The sequence below is a fragment of the Pseudophryne corroboree genome, chromosome 4 (assembly GCF_028390025.1).
Source record: "Pseudophryne corroboree isolate aPseCor3 chromosome 4, aPseCor3.hap2, whole genome shotgun sequence".
Classification (NCBI taxonomy): domain Eukaryota; kingdom Metazoa; phylum Chordata; class Amphibia; order Anura; family Myobatrachidae; genus Pseudophryne; species Pseudophryne corroboree.
Window position 1 is genome coordinate 846,937,280 of NC_086447.1, and position 21,739 is coordinate 846,959,018.

The window sequence follows — 21,739 nt, forward strand, 5'->3', positions numbered from 1 at the left end:
CAATAGATTACAACGTAGTCTCCAACTTGCGGTCTGTCGGCTCCTTAAGTGAAGCCGTCCCAGGCGCAGGGAGAAACACCTTTTTTCTTTAAACCGTGACAGTGCACTGTCTAAAATGGGGGGGTGACTCCCACCTTTTCCTGTCCTCCGCATGGAAAAAGGTAAGCTGCCTGAATTCTTTTTGGGAATCTGAAATTTCTTTTCGGGTTAAACCAGACTCCCTCCAAGAGACTGTTCAGCTCATGAGGTGGAGGGAAAGTTACATTACTTCTTTACTAAAGTAAGCCTTCTCCTGTGGTAAAGGAGGGGGCTCCATAACTTCTAACACCTCCTTTATAGCAACCAACATGTTTTGAATGTTTTCCGCTAATTTAGGACCTATTCCCCTGGAATCACTAGTGTCGACACCGGAATCAGAGTCCGTGTCGGTATCAGTTTGTAGTACTTGTGCAAATGTTAATGTGACCCAGAGGGGTCCCCTGTGGATGAAAGGCAGAACTATTAAAATCACATCTTCAACAGATTATTTTCAGTTTTCTGCATGAGACTCCGACTTATCCAATCTCTTACTGATATGATTCACACTATCGCGTAAATCTTTCACCCAGTCAGGCTCTTAGTGTCACATTACAACTCTGTGTCCCTAACATGGCTCCCACAGAGGAAGAGCTCCCTGCCTCAGACATGTCACACATGTGCACAATCACATCACAGACACTCCGGGGCTTATAGGGGACAGACCCACAGTAAAAACTGTCAGAGGGACACAGAAATGAATTGCCAGTCCACAACTCAGCGCTTAAATAAAAAATCCCTGTGTCATGTACTTTGTACACAGAGACTTTCCGCGCAACTTTCTCTCTCTCTCTATATATATATATATATATATTGCCAATAATAGGTTATAATACCACAATATACACTTTCCCCCCTTTTTTGTACTCTGATACTAAAATCAGAAGTTGAGAGGAGGATCAGCGTTTCTTCCCCTGCTTTTTGCTGGAAGAAGATGTCGCTGAGCAGTGTGCTGGCTGACTGAGGAGGAAGCCCTGCCCCCTGTAATGGCGCGTTTCTCCTCAGAAATTTTCACAATATTTTTTATACTGGCGGCGGCGTAGGACTGTGCCTCGGCATCATATGCTACATTTAGCCAGTTTAGAGTAGGTTTCAAGCTACCCCCCCCCCCCCCCCCCCCCTGCTGTGCCTGTGTTATGGAGAGCATGCTCGCACAGCGGTCCCGCCCGCTGCACAGTACCTTTTGCCGTCACGATGACCGGATATCCTCTCTTCTGCAGACCTCTGGTAATACACTCACCTGTCTTCTGACTTCTGGCTCTGTTAAGGGGGTGACGGCGTGCTGTGGGAGTGAGCGCATAGCCGCAGCTAGTGTTCAGTACCCTTCAGGAGCTAATGGTGTCCTGTCAGCAAGAAGCAGAGCCATGAAACTATTCAGGAAGTTGGTTCTTACTTCTTTCCCCTAAGTCCCACGAAGCAGGGAGACTGTTGCCAGCAGCTTCCCTGTAAAATAAAAAACCTAACAAAGTCTTTTAGTGAAACTCAGTAAAGCTCCACTAGAGTGTGACCAGTCTGCCTGGGCACATTTTCTAAACTGAGGTCTGGAGGAGGGGCATAGAGGGAGAAGCCAGTTCACACTCTGAAAAAGTCTTAAAGTGCCCATGGCTCCTGTGGAACCGTCTATACCCCATGGTACTGAAGTGGACCCCAGCATCTTCTAGGACGTATGAGAAAATAAAGATATCTACATCACATATGGGTATTGGAACTTCTTCTTTATTTTATAAGAGTATTAATAAAGTATCAAACATGTTATCTCTATTACAGAAGAATTAATTTTCTTGTGGAAGGGAAAGAGTGCCGCTATTAAAAGTTGATTTTCTTTTCTCTTTGTAAAATTTGTATATGTATATTTAAATCAATGAGCAGCACCACTTATATGTGCTTTGTGTTGAAATATTTGTCTTGTCAACACAAACTGTTATGCCATTAATATTCCCTGTATAATACTTATTATCTAAAATCTGGTGCGGGAGTATCTTTAACTCAAAATTCAATGTTCACAACTGGACCTTGCATTTAATTGAATCCCCCCTTAAACTGGGACTGCTGCTTATACAGTGAATACAGTCCTTGTGTCAACTGAACCAATATTCATGAGAAACAGCTAATACAATCTATTGGAGCCAGGGACATCAGGCTTTAGTAAATGGCACACAGTAGGTAGGCAGCCGCTTAGCTAGAAAATAATTCTATGTTAGATATAGTGAGAGAGAAACTGGCTATTGCCATTTACCTCTAGCAGCTTTGGCATGCCGGATGGACTCAACGGTTTGTTTCATGACTCCATCATCTGCAGCTACCACCAGTACAATAATATCGGTAACGTGAGCTCCTCTCTCGCGCATCGCTGAGAATGCCGCATGTCCCGGGGTGTCGAGAAATGTGATCTTGTCCCCTGAAGCTAAATAAACTTAATAAAAAAATATATGAAAGGATAATTAAACATGGCATTTATCTCTAGTACAGACATACTCTGTAGCTCAATAAGAGGCTGATACTGAGTAGGGAGCAATGCAAAAAGAACAAATAGCTCTGCAGCTTGGTTAAACCATGCTGTGCTGCAGGTGGACCAGATGTAACATGTGCAGAGAGATTTAGCTTTGGGAGGGGCGTGGCCAAACTCGGCTATAAATAATATAGCTGTCCAGCATTTGTGGGCTACATGCAAAATGGTGTGTTCCAAAAACAAAAATACTTGTGTTTTTTTTTTGGCTTTGCCCCCCAACTCAGAATCAGCCCTTAAAAGTGCATTATGCAAAGAAAAATGAGTATGTTTAATAAAATTCACATTTTTGGCTACTTGTGCTTCAGAATTTAAAGCATCGCGTTTTTTATTTTTTGTACAAGTCATGGCTGATGAGGTCTGATGTGATATCATTTAAGTTATGTGGTCAATTTTACATTTTGGGAAATAATGCATGGTCATGTGATCTAAAATGTCCAATCATGTTGGTGAAATTTGTATCAATGTACCATCACATGACCGTGCATTATTTCTCAACGACCGCACACCCCAGGCCTGATGTACTTCCAACTGTCATTTGAAACCTCATCACACAGCCGCAGCTGTATCACTCCACAAGTGTCACCAGTACCAGCTCTCACGGAGAGGGCAAGATTCAAATGATTTTTGGCCGGCAGCCACTAGATGGCGCCGAATGGAGATATGCAAACATAGCTCCGTTTGGGCGCGACCGGCTGCCAGCATCTACATTTCAGCTCGCACCCACCGGGTGTGGCGAGCTGAAATGTGTGAAAAGTGATCTGTTGGGCGAAAAAAACGCCACTTTTCCCGATCGCACCTATTAGTTTAGTCGGTTTAAGCGGCTTAACCTGACACTAATGGGCGTGGTCAGCGCAATAGGGGGCATCAAATGAACCTCATCACAGATGACTTGTGCAATGATGATCTATTCAAGCAGCCACTTCAGAATCAGCAAAACATCTGTGTAATTCTGCACTGAGTAGCTCCACATAGAACTTGGGCAACTGAACGCACACCAAGGCCGTCACAACGCAGAGCAAGGCGTACATATATTACAGCGCAACCACCCAGCCAAGAGTGGTATATATATTCCTTATGTCACATATTAGAATGTAGAATTTTTAGTCCACGTGTGATTTTTCTTACAGGGATACGAAGATGAAATTTGTATAATTTTATTATCAGGGTCTTATAATGGGCTGACGATCCCTAGGATTATTATATTATTTATATATACTATATTATTGTCAGTGGTACTTACACCTGTAGGTTATCTCTAATATGAGAATAAATGGATAATGTACATTTGTGTGTAGTGCTCTAAGTGTCCTGACTTAATGCCAGGGGCTGTGACTCTGCTGTAAGACAATGGGGTAAATTTACTAAAATGGGAGTTCTATTTAAGATGGGATGTTGCCCATAGCAACCAATCAGATTCTACTTCTCATTTATCTAGCACCTTCTAGAAGATAATACCTGCAATCTGATTGGTTGCTATGGGCAACATCCCATCTTAAATAGAACTCCAATCTTAGTAAATTTACCCCAATGTCTCTGGGAAATAGTTCTCTTGGTTACAGCAACTTACTTTCTATGACATTGGTTTTAATTTTTGCAATGTAAAATTCTACTGTACTTTGTATTCATAAATCTAAAATTACAGGATATACTGTTGTTACACTATTGTAGGTTCATAGAAGATCAAATATAAAAACAAATGAAAAACTTTTATTTTATAATTTTTCTTCTTCTTTTAAACTTTGGCATTACTGCACGTGACCGGAGAGTAGATCTAAAGAAACCATCCCAGTTTACCTCAGCACAGAACTTTTCAGAAGACGGTGGGTCATGCATTTACAGGGAAAGATGGACTAGGAGCAGAGGCAGCAGATAGTGGCTAATCCGCTCACAGGTGAAGATGCACTAGGAGCAGAGGCAGCAGATAGTGGCTAATCCGCTCACAGGTGAAGATGCATTAGGAGCAGAGGCAGCAGATAGTGGGTAATCCGCTCACAGGTGAAGATGCACTAGGAGCAGAGGCAGCAGATAGTGGCTAATCCGCTCACAGGTGATGATGCACTAGGAGCAGAGGCAGCAGATAGTGGCTAATCCGCTCACAGGTGAAGATGCACTAGGAGCAGAGGCAGCAGATAGTGGGTAATCCGCTCACAGGTGAAGATGCACTAGGAGCAGAGGCAGCAGATAGTGGGTAATCCGCTCACAGGTGAAGATGCACTAGGAGCAGAGGCAGCAGATAGTGGGTAATCCGCTCACAGGTGAAGATGCACTAGGAGCAGAGGCAGCAGATAGTGGCTAATCCGCTCACAGGTGAAGATGCACTAGGAGCAGAGGCAGCAGATAGTGGCTAATCCGCTCACAGGTGAAGATGCACTAGGAGCAGAGGCAGCAGATAGTGGGTAATCCGCTCACAGGTGAAGATGCACTAGGAGCAGAGGCAGCAGATAGTGGCTAATCCGCTCACAGGTGAAGATGCACTAGGAGCAGAGGCAGCAGATAGTGGGTAATCCGCTCACAGGTGAAGATGCACTAGGAGCAGAGGCAGCAGATAGTGGGTAATCCGCTCACAGGTGAAGATGCACTAGGAGCAGAGGCAGCAGATAGTGGCTAATCCGCTCACAGGTGAAGATGCACTAGGAGCAGAGGCAGCAGATAGTGGCTAATCCGCTCACAGGTGAAGATGCACTAGGAGCAGAGGCAGCAGATAGTGGCTAATCCGCTCACAGGTGAAGATGCTGACAATGCTAAATTCCTTTGTCGTATAAACAACCCTTTATGAAGCTAAGAACACTGTACGCTGTTTACTTAAGAAGTACCGTAATGGTACGCTAGTTGCGTAACGATCGCTCAGCCGTAGGCGAGACGCTCAAGCGTCACGTTCGCTCACGGCCCAGGGATCACAGGACACGTTATTGGCTATGACTAGAGTAATGATTCGCTATGGCGTAGCTTACGCTCGAGACCACGAGGAGGTCACCAGCGGCGCAGACGCTCACAACGCTATACCTTAATGTTTAAACCTTATACCAAAGAAATACACAGAATACCTTAATGTGAGTACAGGGTGTAAGTGCAACCTTGTGTAACCTGACTAACTACAAAGCTGCTTGAGCGTCACCGACGCTCAAGTGAACACTTAACACTATAGAAAATACACAGATACTGGTTTAGGTTCCAAAGCCTATTAACTGTATTATATCTAATATACTTGTAAAAGGGGATAACAGTACAAATGATACACTACAATATAACAGAGACTTCCTAACCACAGAACTAAACTATAAATACAAAAGACAATACTACTCTGACCTAAATGCAATACAATACAATGCTATAATACTATGAGAGATATAAGAGAAAAGAGGAGAGAGAGAGATAGAGAGAGAGAGAGAGAGAGAGATTGGCTCACAGAAAGACAATGATAACGGAGAGAAACTTACGCACAAAGGGTATGATCGCCTGCGCCTCGATATCCAGCTCCCGGCTATCAGCAGATAACCGTTGATGAGAGAGTGAGAGCTGGATGTGGTCGGCCTGCCTATTTATGCCCCACACACAATGCAATCTCCTGGTCCTACAATCCCATTGTCCATTGGCCGAAGGAATTCGGCCCTGCATCATAACAAAAGGTCATAGGGTGATTCATACAGGTGGGCTGTGACGATTTCCAACAGCTCAGGTGGGTGGGAAACTGGGTTTCCCGCCGCATACCTGAGTATGTGCAAATAATAGAAATGGACATAAACTTCTTATGTCCATAACTATTCGCACGAGCGATTAATACGCTCCAAACCAACACCGGAATATTGCTAATTAAATACTCTTCCGATGGGTACCAAACACTGCTGTATGATTCCTGTTAGACCCTTCGTACGATATAAAGAGGGATTCCTCAGCTCTGGGACATTGTATTTTAACCAAACTTTCAGAATCTATCAAAGGGACCATGATCTATAAACTACATTAATTGTGAACATTTGTAACGAATGAGTCGCACGCTACGACTACATAAACTCTACCGTAAATACGCATACCGCGCCTGCGAGTGCACGCTATTGCGGGTATGCGCCTCCACGGGAGAGCGTACGCACGCGCAGCGCGGACCAGTGTGCGGTGCAAATATGGCAACGTGCATTGAGACATTTTTCTGACTTTGACAGTCCACCCTTTGGCAGTCAATAATAACTGCCACAAAACATTTAAGGAAAAAAATGTAAGTCAGGGGTTAATTGATTTCCATGGTTGGGTAGGGGAGGAGAGAGGAGAAGGTGTGAAGAGGGTATGACCTAGTGAGATAGCAGAAGCATGTGTGTATGAATCCATGTTTGGGGGGTCATGTATCATCGTGCCGTACGTGTTGTAAATCAAGCTTCGAGGTATTGCGAAGTATACATTTGAATTCCTTCTTATCCTGTGGTACAGGTCTGTGGATGGGCTGTCAAACTCTACCGAGCTCATTTCGGCTGTGGTTGTAACAAAATGGGGATGCACATTTTAGTTGATGATACATGAATGGGGGAGGTATGTGGTTGCTGATATCTGTGCCTGTATTCCCTATCGTCTATGTGTGTCGTTACCTGAGGGTTGTAGAGATGAAGATAAAGAACACTTACGAAAAATGCAATGATATTCTATGTCAGGGAAATGTACATCTGTTGTTGAAGTTGTGTTCGGTATCTGTTGAGAGTCGTCTTCTTTGCGCTGTTTTGCTCCTTAGGCATGAGCAACAAGCTTTGTCAGTGCCATCAGATTTACAAAAATGTTGGGCTAGCGTGAGTTTAAAAATACTAGGGAAACTGGGGATCCATGGCAAAGTTCATCAAGTGTCCATATTTAAAGTTGTCAAATCTTCTTCTTTGGTCAATCCGTTGTCTGTATACATCTCGTCTCGTCAGCTTCCTCGTCCAAGGGGGTCTTTGTATCTTGGAGAAAAGCAGAAAAACAGGTGAAAGAAACGGACCGTATAATCGCATTTTCATCACATCCTGGTTTCTATCATTGGGTCATAAATCAAATCCAGGTTAATTACGGTTTCCTCACTCCTCAAGCTCATCACTTTTGTACTTTGTTTGCACCTCATTAAAGCCTGCCCGCATCTAAATATCAATCCAATCGATATAACGACACCCAAGATACATAGTAGAAACTTTCCAACATCCATTATGACTCCTTGAGCCCAGTCTCCCAAACCGGAGAACCAATTTCGCGGGTTCAACCATGACACCCAACCAGTCAGCTCATTACCTACAGCAGCAAGGGTGAGATTGTGTTTTCGACGAAATTCCCACTTCAATTGGAGAATATCGTCCATCTTTTGGTCTATGACCTCTACCGGATCCTCGGTGCTATTTGTGATATACGTGCAACACTTTATGCCGTACTGTGTTGCCAATGTAACACAATATCCGCCTGTTACTGCTGTAAGATAATTAAGAACCATCCTATGCTGAACTAGTTCTGTTTTATAAGCTTGAAGTTCTCTTCCAGTGTATCTAAACGTGTCATCATACATTTCAGTGATATTATCTAACAAATTGGCGAGTGCGGAAATGTATTTATAATTCATCACACCTCGAGCGGTGCGAGTGAAATCTAACGCTACCAGAACCTGAATCCCGGTGGATTCATGGATAAGATCAGAGGCCGGATGCTCTAACCTTTCTGACAGTTGTCTTTTAACTCGGTGCTCGTAATGAGTGTGAGTATAAGGAGCTTGGGCACCACGGTGTATGTCCTTCATTTTGTCATGTGTAACAGTCATCACTTCAGGCAATACTTTTCCAATATAACACAATCCTTCAGAGTTTGGGGCAAGCCACTTGTACGCCTTTCTCCCGCATATGAAATATGCGTCATCGGGGAGAACATAAGGGACGGAGAAGGACATGACCATGTTACAAACCTTCCAGGTGAAATCTCCTGACCCTAATTCTTCCATCTGCCTAATGCACGTATCGGTTTGTACGATATGTGCACAGTATCCTGGTGATACCTCTCCAACTCTAGTAATCCTATTTCCTAAGGTATATCGATACCGGAAAGATTTTCCTCTACTGGCTATGTGGCGTACGAGCTCTGTATCTGTAGGCATTCTATCTGCTCTGTGTGAAAAGGTCATGGTAAGGTTGCTCCATGACACTTCCCAATTTCCCGGTTTTCTGGGATTGGAGATGTTAAAACATATGAGGGACCTATCCACATGGTATTGGTGGAGCTTCAAACTAGGAGGGCTGGAGATGTTAAACCTCCGGTCCACCGGTCTCCCACCATTTAGCTCAAGTACCTCCCCTAACGTTAAAGGAAATGGTACTAGCCCTGATTTACTGTGACCCTGAGGTACTTGAGAGCATACCCAACAATCGGTCTTGTTTAACACATTACCCACTAGAGAGTGATAGTCACTCAATGGATGCCGGTCCATATGGATATTAAAACTAGATTGGCATTTCTTTATGCATCCATCTTCAACCAGATTATCACAGAGCCTACAGATACAATTTTCTTCAGCTAACAATCCATCACAATTTCTTCTATCGGATCGTTTTCTGATACTCGCCTTTGCTTGTTGGTTTGGTTGATCTTGGAAAACTACACCTCCATCATCATAATCGGAACCCATTCCAGAACCTCTTTCGACCTCTATGGTACTCTCGCCGGAACAGACTGCTCTGGTCAACATCATGGTTAACATCAAAATCCGGATCACAGTCTCTTGGGGCAAGTCCATCTTTGAGGAGGAAATAGAGAAGAATGAGAAGGGGGAAAAAGAAATTTTAAGGGAGAGGGGCTGGGAAGTGGAGAAAAACAATAAAAGGGAGAAGGGAGTCGACAACTGCTTTCGGTCTTCAAGGCTCAGGTGCCGCCTCAGTCCTCCTGGAACAGACACTCTAGTGATACAACCTCTACCGTCTGTTCCTTATCACGGGACTTCTCTGGATCAGCAACCTTTTTGCAGTGGGATGAATGGACCCAAGTCTCTCTCTCAGCAACCTTCAATGCTGTGGTGCTGGTCAATAAGACCTGGTATGGTCCTTCCCATCTATCAATAAGACAACCTGAGCGTAGAAAATTTCGTATCATTACATAATCCCCAGGTTCAATGTCATGACAATTACTATCTGGTAAATCAGGAATCACCAACTTCAGATTATCATTTTGATTCCTCAACTGTTTACTCATGTTAATCAAGTATTTTACAGTTATTTCATTGTTACATTTCAAATCATCCTGAGGGTTAATCATGACATGCGGTTGTCGACCAAACAGAATTTCAAAAGGGGACAGGTTAAGAGGGGACCTGGGAGTGGTTCTGATGCTATACAAAACAATGGGTAAAGCTTCTGGCCACGTCAATCCTGTCTCTGCCATTACTTTACTCAATTTATTTTTAATAGTGCTGTTCACTCTTTCGACCTTCGCACTCGCCTGTGGACGGTACGGAGTGTGCAGCTTGCTATCAATACCCATCAACTTACACATTCCTTGAAAGACATCACCTGTAAAATGGGTACCCCTATCACTTTCAATGATTCTAGGGATACCATATCTACATACAAATTCCTGCACAATTTTCTTAGCTGTAAACATAGCGGTATTTGTAGCTGCTGGAAAAGCTTCGACCCAATTCGAGAAAACATCTATACAGACAAGTACATATTTCAAATTTCGACATGGGGGTAATTGAATGAAGTCAATTTGTATTACCTGGAAAGGGCCGCCGGCAGGTGGGATATGGGATGGTTCTGTAGGTATTGCTTTTCCAATATTCTTTCTCAGACAGGTAAGGCATGACATTGCTCTTTTACCCGCATGAGAGGAGAATCCTGGGGCGCACCAGTATGCTCTTACCAATTTGCACATCCCCTCCTTGCCTAGATGAGTCAGCCCGTGAGCTGCTTCAGCCAGACATGGAAGGTATGCCCTGGGGGCCACCGGTTTACCATGTCCATCCGTCCAGAGCCCTGAGGACTCCTGGCCATATCCCTTTGCCTTCCAGACTGCTCTTTCCTGTGTGGAACACAAATTCTGCATCTCACACAACTTCTGTGTGTTGATGGTATTAAATACCATCAACTGTGTGGTGTTTGTCCGTGTGGGGGTAGCAGCTGCAAGCTTTGCGGCTTCGTCTGCTCGGCTGTTACCAAGGGATACTGGGTCTTGGCTATATGTATGTGCTTTACATTTGATAACAGCCACTCTGTCGGGTTCCTGTATCGCTGTTAGAAGCCTTTTTATGTGAGCTGCATGCGCTATCGGTGTACCAGCTGCCGTCATGAAATTTCTGAGCCGCCATAGCGCTCCGAAATCATGGACTACCCCGAACGCGTATCTGGAATCGGTGTAGATATTGGCTGACTTACCCTTAGCCAATTCACATGCTCTGGTTAGGGCGACCAGTTCAGCAACCTGGGCTGAGTGAGGTGGGCCTAGCGGTTCCGCTTCTATGGTGTCTTGGTCATCTACGACTGCGTATCCAGTACACAAGTCTCCCGAGTCTGACTGTCTGTGACAACTACCGTCCGTGTAGAACGTGAGTTCTGCATCTTCCAGTGGATTGTCACTGATGTCAGGCCTTGCGGTAAAATTTTGGGTCAAATATTCCATACAATCATGTGTATCTTCCTTTGCATTAAATCCTCCTTCCCCATCACTCTCACCTCCCACCCTTTGTGCCTGACCAGGCACACCTGGGAGAAATGTTGCAGGGTTTAATGCACTGCATCTCCTTATGGTGATGTTTACTGGGGCCATTAATGCCAATTCCCATCTCGTAAACCTTGCAGATGAGACGTGTCTGGTTTGGGCAGAATTCAATAAGGCAGATACCGCATGCGGTGTATGGATTGTGAGGTTGTGGCCTAGCACAACATCTTCGCTTTTTGTCACTAGCAATGCTATCGCCGCAACGCTACGCAAGCATGTGGGGAGGGATCGCGCTACCGTGTCTAGCTGAGCGCTGTAGTATGCAATTGGCCTGCTGGCATCACCGTGTTTTTGTGTTAGTACACCTGCTGCGCACCCAGCACTTTCTGTTCCGTATAGTTCAAAGGGTTTCCCATAGTCTGGCATACCTAGTGCTGGTGCCTGCGTTAGACACTGTTTGAGTCTCTCAAATGCTGTTTCGGATTCGTCTGTATGCGAAATCCGATCAGGTTTGTTTGAAGAGACCATTTCCTGCAAAGGTAGCGCCAATATGGAAAACCCTGGGATCCAATTACGGCAATACCCACACATTCCTAAAAACGTCCTGATCTGTTGTTGGGTTTGTGGCAGTGTCATGTCTCTAATGGCTTGGATTCTATCAGCGGTCAGGTGTCTCAGTCCTTGTGTTAGACAGTGTCCCAAATATTTTACCTTAGCTTGGCATAATTGCAACTTGTCTTTGGAAACCTTGTGACCTGTGTCTGAAAGATGAAACAGGAGCTGTTTCGTATCCTTCAGACATGCTTCCAGTGAATCTGAACACAGTAATAAATCGTCCACATACTGTATCAATACTGATCCACTGTCTGGTTGGAAAGACTGTAAACAATCATGCAAAGCCTGAGAAAATATACTTGGACTGTCTATGAAACCTTGGGGTAACCGAGTCCACGTGTATTGGACTCCTCTGTATGTGAATGCAAACAAATATTGGCTGTCAGGGTGCAGAGGTACCGAAAAGAATGCGGAGCAGAGGTCAATAACAGTGAAAAATTTGGCAGTGGGAGGAATTTGCATTAGGATGACAGCTGGATTAGGCACTACGGGGAACTGACTCTCAACTATTTTGTTAATCCCCCTTAGATCCTGCACTAGCCTGTAACCCCTCCCCCCACTCTTTTTAACAGGGAAGATGGGACTATTTGCGGTGCTGGACGTTCTTACTAGAATGCCCTGTTGTAGCAAGCGCTCTATTACGGGAAAAACTCCTAGCTCCACCTCTGGCTTCAGAGGATACTGTGGGATTTTTGGAGCTATCCTACCATCTTTTACTTGCACAACTACTGGAGCTACGTTTGCCATTAATCCAGTGTCCTGTCCATCTTTTGTCCAAAGCGACTCTGGTATCTGAGATGTCATCTCTTCTACTTGGGATGGATTCCTATTTGTCATAATGGAATGTGACATTAATTTTGATGGGGAGTCTAACATGTCTCGTACTTCCTGAGCGTGATTCTCAGGGATGTCCAAGAATACACCTTCAGGAGTACAATAAATGACGCAACCCATTTTACATAGTAAGTCTCTTCCCAGGAGATTAGTTGGTGCAGATGCAGCCAGCAAAAAGGAATGCTTGGTATGCAAAGGCCCTATTGTAATCTCGGCTGGTTTGCTAACAGGGTAGTGCTGGACTACTCCTGTTACTCCCATGGCTGGAATTGTCCTACCAGTGGTTCTCATGCCCACTGTCGAATTTATCACTGACTTGGCCGCCCCTGTGTCTACAAGAAAGTTTAAAGTTTTACCAGCCACATTGATTGCAATCTCTGGTTCGCTTCCAAGACTGGCAATCAACTTAACTGGCTGCAGATTACAGGTATGGCCACACCCCTATTGGGTATGCTGACCTCCCTGAATCCCATTGGCAGCAACTACTTGTGAGGGGGTTAGCTGGGAACTACCAGAGGCATGCCAATCTCTGTTCGGGGGATATCTTTTTGTTTCCCCTGTATGTGGCTCAAAACTCCGCCTCTGTGGACCCTGCTCCCAATGTCGTGTGTTGTGTTGTTGTCTAGGGGGTTGAAAAGATCTTTGTACATTCTTTGTTCTACATTCTCGTGCAAAGTGTCCCGGTCTGTTACAAGAAAAACATGTTATTACACTTGCCTTACCCACAGGATTCGGTGGTACATACGCAGGCTGCCTTGTGGTCAGCGCCTGTATACTTACGGACATCAACTTATCACTTTGCGATTCCCTGTGCCTAGTGATGTTTCTGTCGTGATCAATAGCAGCCTCTCTCAAGCCGGACACTGACAGACCTCGCCAGCATGGTTGCGTGGTCTGAACCCTAGTCTTTAATGTTTCCTTTAAACCATCCATCAGTACGGATACTGCTACTTCTCGATGGTTTGGGTTGGTCTTAATGTCTTCTATACCAGTGTACTTTGCCATTTCTAATAGTGCCCGGTGAAAATACTCTGTTGCCGTTTCGGACTCCTTTTGCTTAATGGAAAATATCTTGTTCCATTTAACAACGGCTGGGAAATACTCCTTTAGCTGTAAATTTATCCTTTTTACATTATCCTTGTTGTACACGTCTGTAAGCGGTACATCTTTATCCAATGCACAGTCAGCTAAGAACTGAGTTGCGTCAACATTGGAAGGTAAACAAGCTCTTAGCAGTATCTGCCAATCCTTGTTGTTGGGTTCTACAGTGTTACCTAGATCCCTGATGTATTTTTGGCTAGCAACTAAATCCTTCCTGGGGTCAGGAAATTCGGACACTATTGTTCTTAATTCCATTCTGGAAAATGGAGTGTACATGGCAATGTTCCTTATGGGAGTGGCTCCAGACACATCTGTTTTTCCATTGGGAACTGCTATTACCCTTACAGGAGCAATTCTAACAGCCTCTTCCTGTGTAGATTCTACAGCTTGTTGTGGTACAATTGTTTCAGTGTAGTGCATGGTGCCGTACTTACCCGTTGACACGACCTCACCTATCCCTCCGCTAGGGGCTTTCACTAATCTCGTGGGTGTCGCTGTGCCTACTGTGGTCTCTGCTATGGTGGCTGCAAGAGAGAGAGCTGAAATTGTTGCTGAATCGTCTTCTTGATCACACTCCTGAGGAAGGTTCAAAACAGGGTACATCTTGCACGGGTTAATACTTGCATGAGTTATTTGGTTAACATCATTAACATTTACAGGGTTACTAAGAGTTTGTGTTTTACAACCCAGTGCGTTTCTCTCCGCAATCAACTTCTCTCCTGCAATGTATGGTGGAGGAGGAGCTGTGGCAATCAACTTCCTGACTGCCCCAGATCCTGCCGCCAGAGCCAAACCTCTCTGTATCTCACCTTCCTGGTGCCATAACTGTAAATAATCATGATGTTGAATTCGTCTCTTTGCTGATTTTACGAGACATATCCTCCTCCTTAAATTTTGTAACACTTCTGGACTAAAGCTACCTATTCTTGGGAATTTGTCCCTGTCTTGTACAGTCATTCTCTCCCATTCATCACATAAAACCTCTGTGTGACTACCGTATTTTTCACACATTACATATCGTGCCGACCCAACTGGTCGGTTCTCTGAATCAACCCGAACCGAGGTTGATCGCCCCCTACCTGAACAAATGTCCCCCATAATCTGCAGGCGTTGCTTATTCCTCCTTGAATATCAAGGCTTTCAGCGAACCCTTACAAACAAACCAAGATGTCCTTGGGCAGGCCGGCGGTGGTGGTTTATCAAGTACCCCACTTACTTCTCGCCCACGTTGGCCAGTACTGCAATCACTGTAACCAGAGCTGCTGTACCCAACCTAGGGCCCCTGTGAACCTTTATTTACTGGGGCGCGTTCCCCAGCAAGTATCGGTTGTTGGATAGTTCCTGAGTGACCAGCGAACTTCCCTTCCAAAAATAAAAAAATAAGAATTTACTTACCGATAATTCTATTTCTCGGAGTCCGTAGTGGATGCTGGGGTTCCTGAAAGGACCATGGGGAATAGCGGCTCCGCAGGAGACAGGGCACAAAAGTAAAGCTTTTACAGGTCAGGTGGTGTGTACTGGCTCCTCCCCCTATGACCCTCCTCCAGACTCCAGTTAGGTACTGTGCCCGGACGAGCGTACACAATAAGGGAGGATTTTGAATCCCGGGTAAGACTCATACCAGCCACACCAATCACACCGTACAACTTGTGATCTAAACCCAGTTAACAGTATGATAACAGAGGAGCCTCTGAAAGATGGCTTCCTAAACAATAACCCGAATTAGTTAACAATAACTATGTACAAGTATTGCAGATAATCCGCACTTGGGATGGGCGCCCAGCATCCACTACGGACTCCGAGAAATAGAATTATCGGTAAGTAAATTCTTATTTTCTCTATCGTCCTAAGTGGATGCTGGGGTTCCTGAAAGGACCATGGGGATTATACCAAAGCTCCCAAACGGGCGGGAGAGTGCGGATGACTCTGCAGCACCGAATGAGAGAACTCCAGGTCCTCCTTTGCCAGGGTATCAAATTTGTAAAATTTTACAAACGTGTTCTCCCCTGACCACGTAGCTGCTCGGCAGAGTTGTAATGCCGAGACCCCTCGGGCAGCCGCCCAAGATGAGCCCACCTTCCTTGCGGAATGGGCCTTAACAGATTTAGGCTGTGGCAGGCCTGCCACAGAATGTACAAGTTGAATTTTGTTACAAAACCAACGAGCAATCGACTGCTTAGAAGCAGGTGCACCCAACTTGTTGGGTGCATACAGTATAAACAGCGAGTCAGATTTTCTGACTCCAGCCGTCCTTTAAATGTATATTTTTAAGGCTCTGACAACGTCCAACAACTTGGAGTCCTTCAAGTCGTCTGTAGCCGCAGGCACTACAATAGGCTGGTTCAGGTGAAACGCTGATACCACCTTAGGGAGAAAATGCGGACGCGTCCGCAGCTCTGCCCTATGTCGAATGGAAAATTAAATAAGGGCTTTTATAAGACAAAGCCGCCAGTTCAGATACTCTCCCGGCCGAAGCCAGGGCCAGTAACATAGTCACTTTCCATGTGAGATATTTCAAATCCACATTCTTTAGTGGTTCAAACCAATTGGATTTGAGGAAATCTAAAACTACATTTAGATCCCACGGTGCCACCTTAGGCACCACAGGAGGCTGTATATGCAGTACTCCTTTGATAAAATCTGGACCTCAGGGACTGAGGCCAATTCTTTGTGGAAGAATATTGATAGGGCCGAAATTTGAACCTTAATAAATCCCAATTTGAGACCCATAGACAATCCTGATTGCAGGAAATGTAGGAAAACGACCCAGTTGAAATTCCTCCATCGGAGCACTCCGCTGCTCGCACCACGCAACATATTTTCGCCAAATACGGCGATAATGCTTCGCGGTGACTTCCTTCCTTGCCTTTATCAAGGTAGGAATGACTTCTTCTGGAATGCCTTTTCCTTTTAGGATCTGGCATTCAACGCCATGCCGTCAAACGCAGCCGCGGTAAGTCTTGAAAAAGACAAGGACCCTGCTGAAGCAGGTCCCTTCTCAGAAGTAGAGGCCACGGATCGTCCGTGACCATCTCTTGAAGTTCCGGGTACCAAGTCCTTCTTGGCCAATCCGGAGCCACTAGTCTTACTCCTCTTTGCCGTATAATCCTCAATACCTTTGGTATGAGAGGCAGAGGAGGAAACACATATACCGACTGGTACACCCAAGGTGTTACCAGCGCGTCCACAGCTATTGCCTGCGGATCTCTTGACCTGGCGCAATACCTGTCCAGTGTTTTGTTGAGGCGAGACGCCATCATGTCCACCATTGGTTTTACCCAACGGTTTAATAGCATGTGGAAAACTTCTGGATGAAGTCCCCACTCTCCCGGGTGAAGGTCGTGTCTGCTGAGGAAGTCTGCTTCCCAGTTGTCCACGCCCGGGATGAATACTGCTGACAGTGCTATCACGTGATTCTCCGCCCAGCGAAGGATCCTGGCAGCTTCTGCCATTGCCCTCCTGCTTCTTGTGCCGCCCTGTCTGTTTACATGGGCGACTGCCGTGATGTTGTCCGACTGGATCAACACCGGTCTTCCTTGAAGCAGAGGTTCCGCCTGGCTTAGAGCATTGTAGATTGCTCTTAGTTCCAGAATGCTTATGTGAAGAGACTTTTTCAGGCTCGACCACACTCCCTGGAAATTTCTTCCCTGTGTGACTGCTCCCCAGCCTCTCAGGCTGGCATCCGTGGTCACCAGGATCCAATCCTGCATGCCGAATCTGCGGCCCTCCAATAGATGAGCCTCCTGCAACCACCACAGAAGGGATACCCTTGTCCTCGGCGACAGGGTTATCCGCAGGTGCATCTGAAGATGCGACCCTGACCATTTGTCCAACAGATCCCTTTGCATGGAATCTGCCGAAAGGGATTGCTTCGTAAGAAGCTACCATTTTTTCCCAGGACTCTTGTGCATTGATGTACAGACACCTTTCCTGGTTTTAGGAGGTTCCTGACCAGGTCAGATAACTCCTTGGCTTTTTCTTCGGGAAGAAAAACCTTTTTCTGAACTGTGTCCAGAATCATCCCCAGGAACAGCAGACGAGTTGTCGGCATTAATTGGGATTTTGGAATATTCAGAATCCATCCGTGCTGCTTTAGCACCTCTTGAGATAGTGCTAAACCCATCTCTAGCTGTTCTCTGGACCTTGCCCTTATTAGGAGATCGTCCAAGTATGGGATAATTAATACGCCTTTTCTTCGAAGAAGAAATATTATCTCGGCCATTACCTTTGTAAAGACCCGAGGTGCCGTGGACAAACCAAACGGCAGCGTCTGAAACTGATAGTGACAGTTTTGTACAACGAACCTGAGGTACCCCTGGTGTGAGGGGTAATTGGAACGTGGAGATACGCATCCTTGATGTCCAAGGATACCATAAAGTCCCCTTCTTCCAGGTTCGCTATCACTGCTCTGAGTGACTCCATCTTGAACTTGAACTTCTTTATGTATAGGTTCAAGGACTTCAGATTTAGAATAGGCCTTACCGAGCCATCCGGCTTCGGTACCACAAATAGAGTGGAATAATACCCCTTCCCTTGTTGTAGAAGAGGTACCTTGACTATCACCTGCTGAGAATACAGCTTGTGAATGGCTTCCAAAACCGTCTCCCTTTCTGAGGGGGACGTTGGTAAAGCAGACTTCAGGAAACGGCGAGGTGGCTCTGTCTCTAATTTCAACCTGTACCCCTGAGATATTATCTGCAGGATCCAGGGATTTACCTGCGAGTGAGCCCACTGCGCGCTGTAATTTTTGAGACGACCGCCTACCGCCCCCGAGTCCGCTTGCGAAGCCCCAGCGTCATGCTGAGGCTTTTGTAGAAGCCGGGGAGGGCTTCTGTTCCTGGGAAGGAGCTGCCTGTTGCTGTCTCTTCCCTCGTCCTCTGCCTCGTGGCAGATATGAATAGCCCTTTGCTCTCTTATTTTTAAAGGAACGAAAGGGCTGCGGTTGAAAGGTCGGTGCCTTTTTCTGTTGGGGAGTGACTTGAGGTAGAAAGGTGGATTTCCCGGCCGTAGCCGTGGCCACCAAATCCGATAGACCGACCTCAAATAACTCCTCTACGCATCGCCTGTCCACTGTCGTGTCCATAAAGCTCTTCTGGCCGAAATGGACATAGCACTTACCCGTGATGCCAGTGTGCAGATATCTCTCTGTGCATCACGCATATAAAGAAATGCATCCTTTATTTGTTCTAACGACAGTAAAATATTGTCCCTGTCCAGGGTATCAATATTTTCGATCAGGGACTCTGACCAAACTACCCCAGCACTGCACATCCAGGCAGTCGCAATAGCTGGTCGTAGTATAACACCTGCATGTGTGTATATACCTTTTTGGATATTTTCCATCCTCCTATCTGATGGATCTTTAAGTGCGTCCGTCTCAGGAGAGGGTAACGCCACTTGTTTTGATAAGCGTGTTAGCGCTTTGTCCACCCTAGGAGGTGTTTCCCAGCGCTCCCTAACCTCTGGCGGGAAAGGGTATAAAGCCAATAACTTCTTTGAAATTAGCAGTTTTTTATCGGGGCACCCCACGCTTCATCACACACGTCATTTAATTCTTCTGATTCGGTAAAAACTACTGGTAGTTTTTTCACACCCCACATAATACCCTGTTTAGTGGTACCTGTAGTATCAGCTAAATGTAACATCTCCTTTATTGCCAAAATCATATAACGTGTGGCCCTACTGGAAAATACGGTTGATTCGTCACCTTCACCACCGGAATCAGTGCCTGTGTCTGGGTCTGTGTCGACCGACTGAGGCAAGGGACGTTTTACAGCCCCTGACGGTGTTTGAGGCGCCTGGACAGACACTAATTGAGTGTCCGGCCGCCTCATGTCGGCAAACGACTGCTTAAGCGAGTTGACGCTATCCCGTAATTCCACAAATAAAGGCATCCATTCTGGTGTCGACCCCCTAGGAGGTGACATCCTCATATTTGGCAATTGCTCCGCCTCCACACCAATAACGTCCTCATACATGTCGACACACACGTACCGACACACAGCAGACACACAGGGAATGCTCTATACGAAGACAGGACCCACTAGCCCTTTGGGGAGACAGAGGGAGAGTCTGCCAGCACACACCAAAAAGCGCTATATATGACAGGGATAGCCTTATGATTAAGTGCTCCCTTATAGCTGCTTTTATATTAATATATTGCCATTTATTCTGCCCCCCCTCTCTGTTATACCCTGTTTCTGTAGTGCAGTGCAGGGGAGAGACCTGGGAGCCTTCCTGACCAGCGGAGCTGTGACAGAAAATGGCGCCGTGTGCTGAGGAGATAGGCCCCGCCCCTTTTTCGGCGGGCTCGTCTCCCGCTATTTAGTACATTTAGGCAGGGGTAAATATCTCCATATAGCCTCTGGGGCTATATGTGAGGTATTTTTAGCCTTTTTAAAGGTTTTCATTTGCCTCCCAGGGCGCCCCCCCCCCAGCGCCCTGCACCCTCAGTGACTGCCGTGTGAAGTGTGCTGAGAGGAAAATGGCGCACAGCTGCAGTGCTGTGCGCTACCTTAAGAAGACTGCAGGAGTCTTCAGCCGCCGATTCTGGACCTCTTCTTGCTTCAGCATCTGTGAGGGGGCCGGCGGCGTGGCTCCGGTGACCATCCAGGCTGTACCTGTGATCGTCCCTCTGGAGCTTCATGTCCAGTAGCCAAGAAGCCAATCCATCCTGCACGCAGGTGAGTTCACTTCTTCTCCCCTCTGTCCCTCGTTGCAGTGATCCTGTTGCCAGCAGGAATCACTGTAAAATAAAAAACCTAAGCTAAACTCTCTAAGCAGCTCTTTATGAGAGCCACCTAGAATTGCACCCTTCTCGGCCGGGCACAAAAATCTAACTGGAGTCTGGAGGAGGGTCATAGGGGGAGGAGCCAGTACACACCACCTGACCTGTAAAAGCTTTACTTTTGTGCCCTGTCTCCTGCGGAGCCGCTATTCCCCATGGTCCTTTCAGGAACCCCAGCATCCACTTAGGACGATAGAGAAATTACACAAATCACGTCAGAATGTACAAATAGCGTTTGTGACCACTTTACTCTAATGGTATTAGGTCAGATTACTAACTACTGCACACAATTACGTGCGGTCCAATCGTTCAGTACACGAGCACTACTTGTCATGTACTGAAAGATCAATGGAATCGATGTTTCCGGCCGCGATTCCTTCAGCAAGAGCTTGTATGGCCTATATGGGTTCTGCACCAACACCCCAGGCGTTGTGCCACTGGACTTTTATAGCGGACCTCTTTGTCTATTTTACCTGTTACCTTATGACCTCCTGGTCTGTTACCTTATGACCTCCTGGTCTTGTTACCTTATGACCTCCTGGTCTTGTTACCTTATGGTCCGCTATACTCTAATGCTCAAATATTATTTAACCAGGGATGCCTCCCTAGCCACCGTATATGTCACTTACACGTGTGTCCCTTGACGAGTACCCGGCTTTCCTTTTGGTTCCACCTTAAAGTTATATAAACTTTTGTATACAAAACACACTCACTCAACACATGTACACTTTTGTTTCTATATCTATTTCTGCGCAGAAATTGTCTTTAGGCCAAAAGTGTTACCAATTAGGAGCAGGATCTGTTAAACTAAATTTCAGATTTTTCCAAAAATAGATTTGCGTTATTTACCGCGTCGCGTTATCTACCGCTGTGCGTTACTTATCGCCTTTGCGTTACTTCACTTTATCACAGCTTGAGCTACGTGGGCGTAACCGGACGCTACGTTGCGTAATGAACGCTGCGTGCGTCTGCCTTTGGATTGCGTACGCTAGTCTTTGTTAGCGACACGTGTACGCAATATAAAGATCCACCGTAACACAATTTCTATTTTTATCAATGTAAATGATCCCTGATCATCTACCGCAATCCACACTGACTGCCTTGTATCTCAGACAAACCGTGTGTTGTTCTATACTTTAACTATTACCTCTACTATTAAATAACAGCAAATCTCTTTT

General features: G+C 45.8%; 1 protein-coding gene across 3 annotated transcripts in view; it reads right to left on the minus strand.

The window, feature by feature from the left end:
- MTIF2 (mitochondrial translational initiation factor 2) overlaps nt 1–21,739 on the minus strand; it is a 138,657-nt gene that overhangs the window by 67,209 nt on the left and 49,709 nt on the right. For 2 of the 3 annotated variants that reach the window (XM_063918629.1, XM_063918628.1), the window contains exon 6: nt 2,312–2,488. The exons of the other annotated variant lie outside the window; for it this stretch is intronic. In XM_063918629.1, the coding sequence (XP_063774699.1) occupies nt 2,312–2,488 (177 nt within the window). The remainder of the gene's footprint in view (nt 1–2,311; nt 2,489–21,739) is intronic. 3 annotated transcript variants of the gene reach the window in all.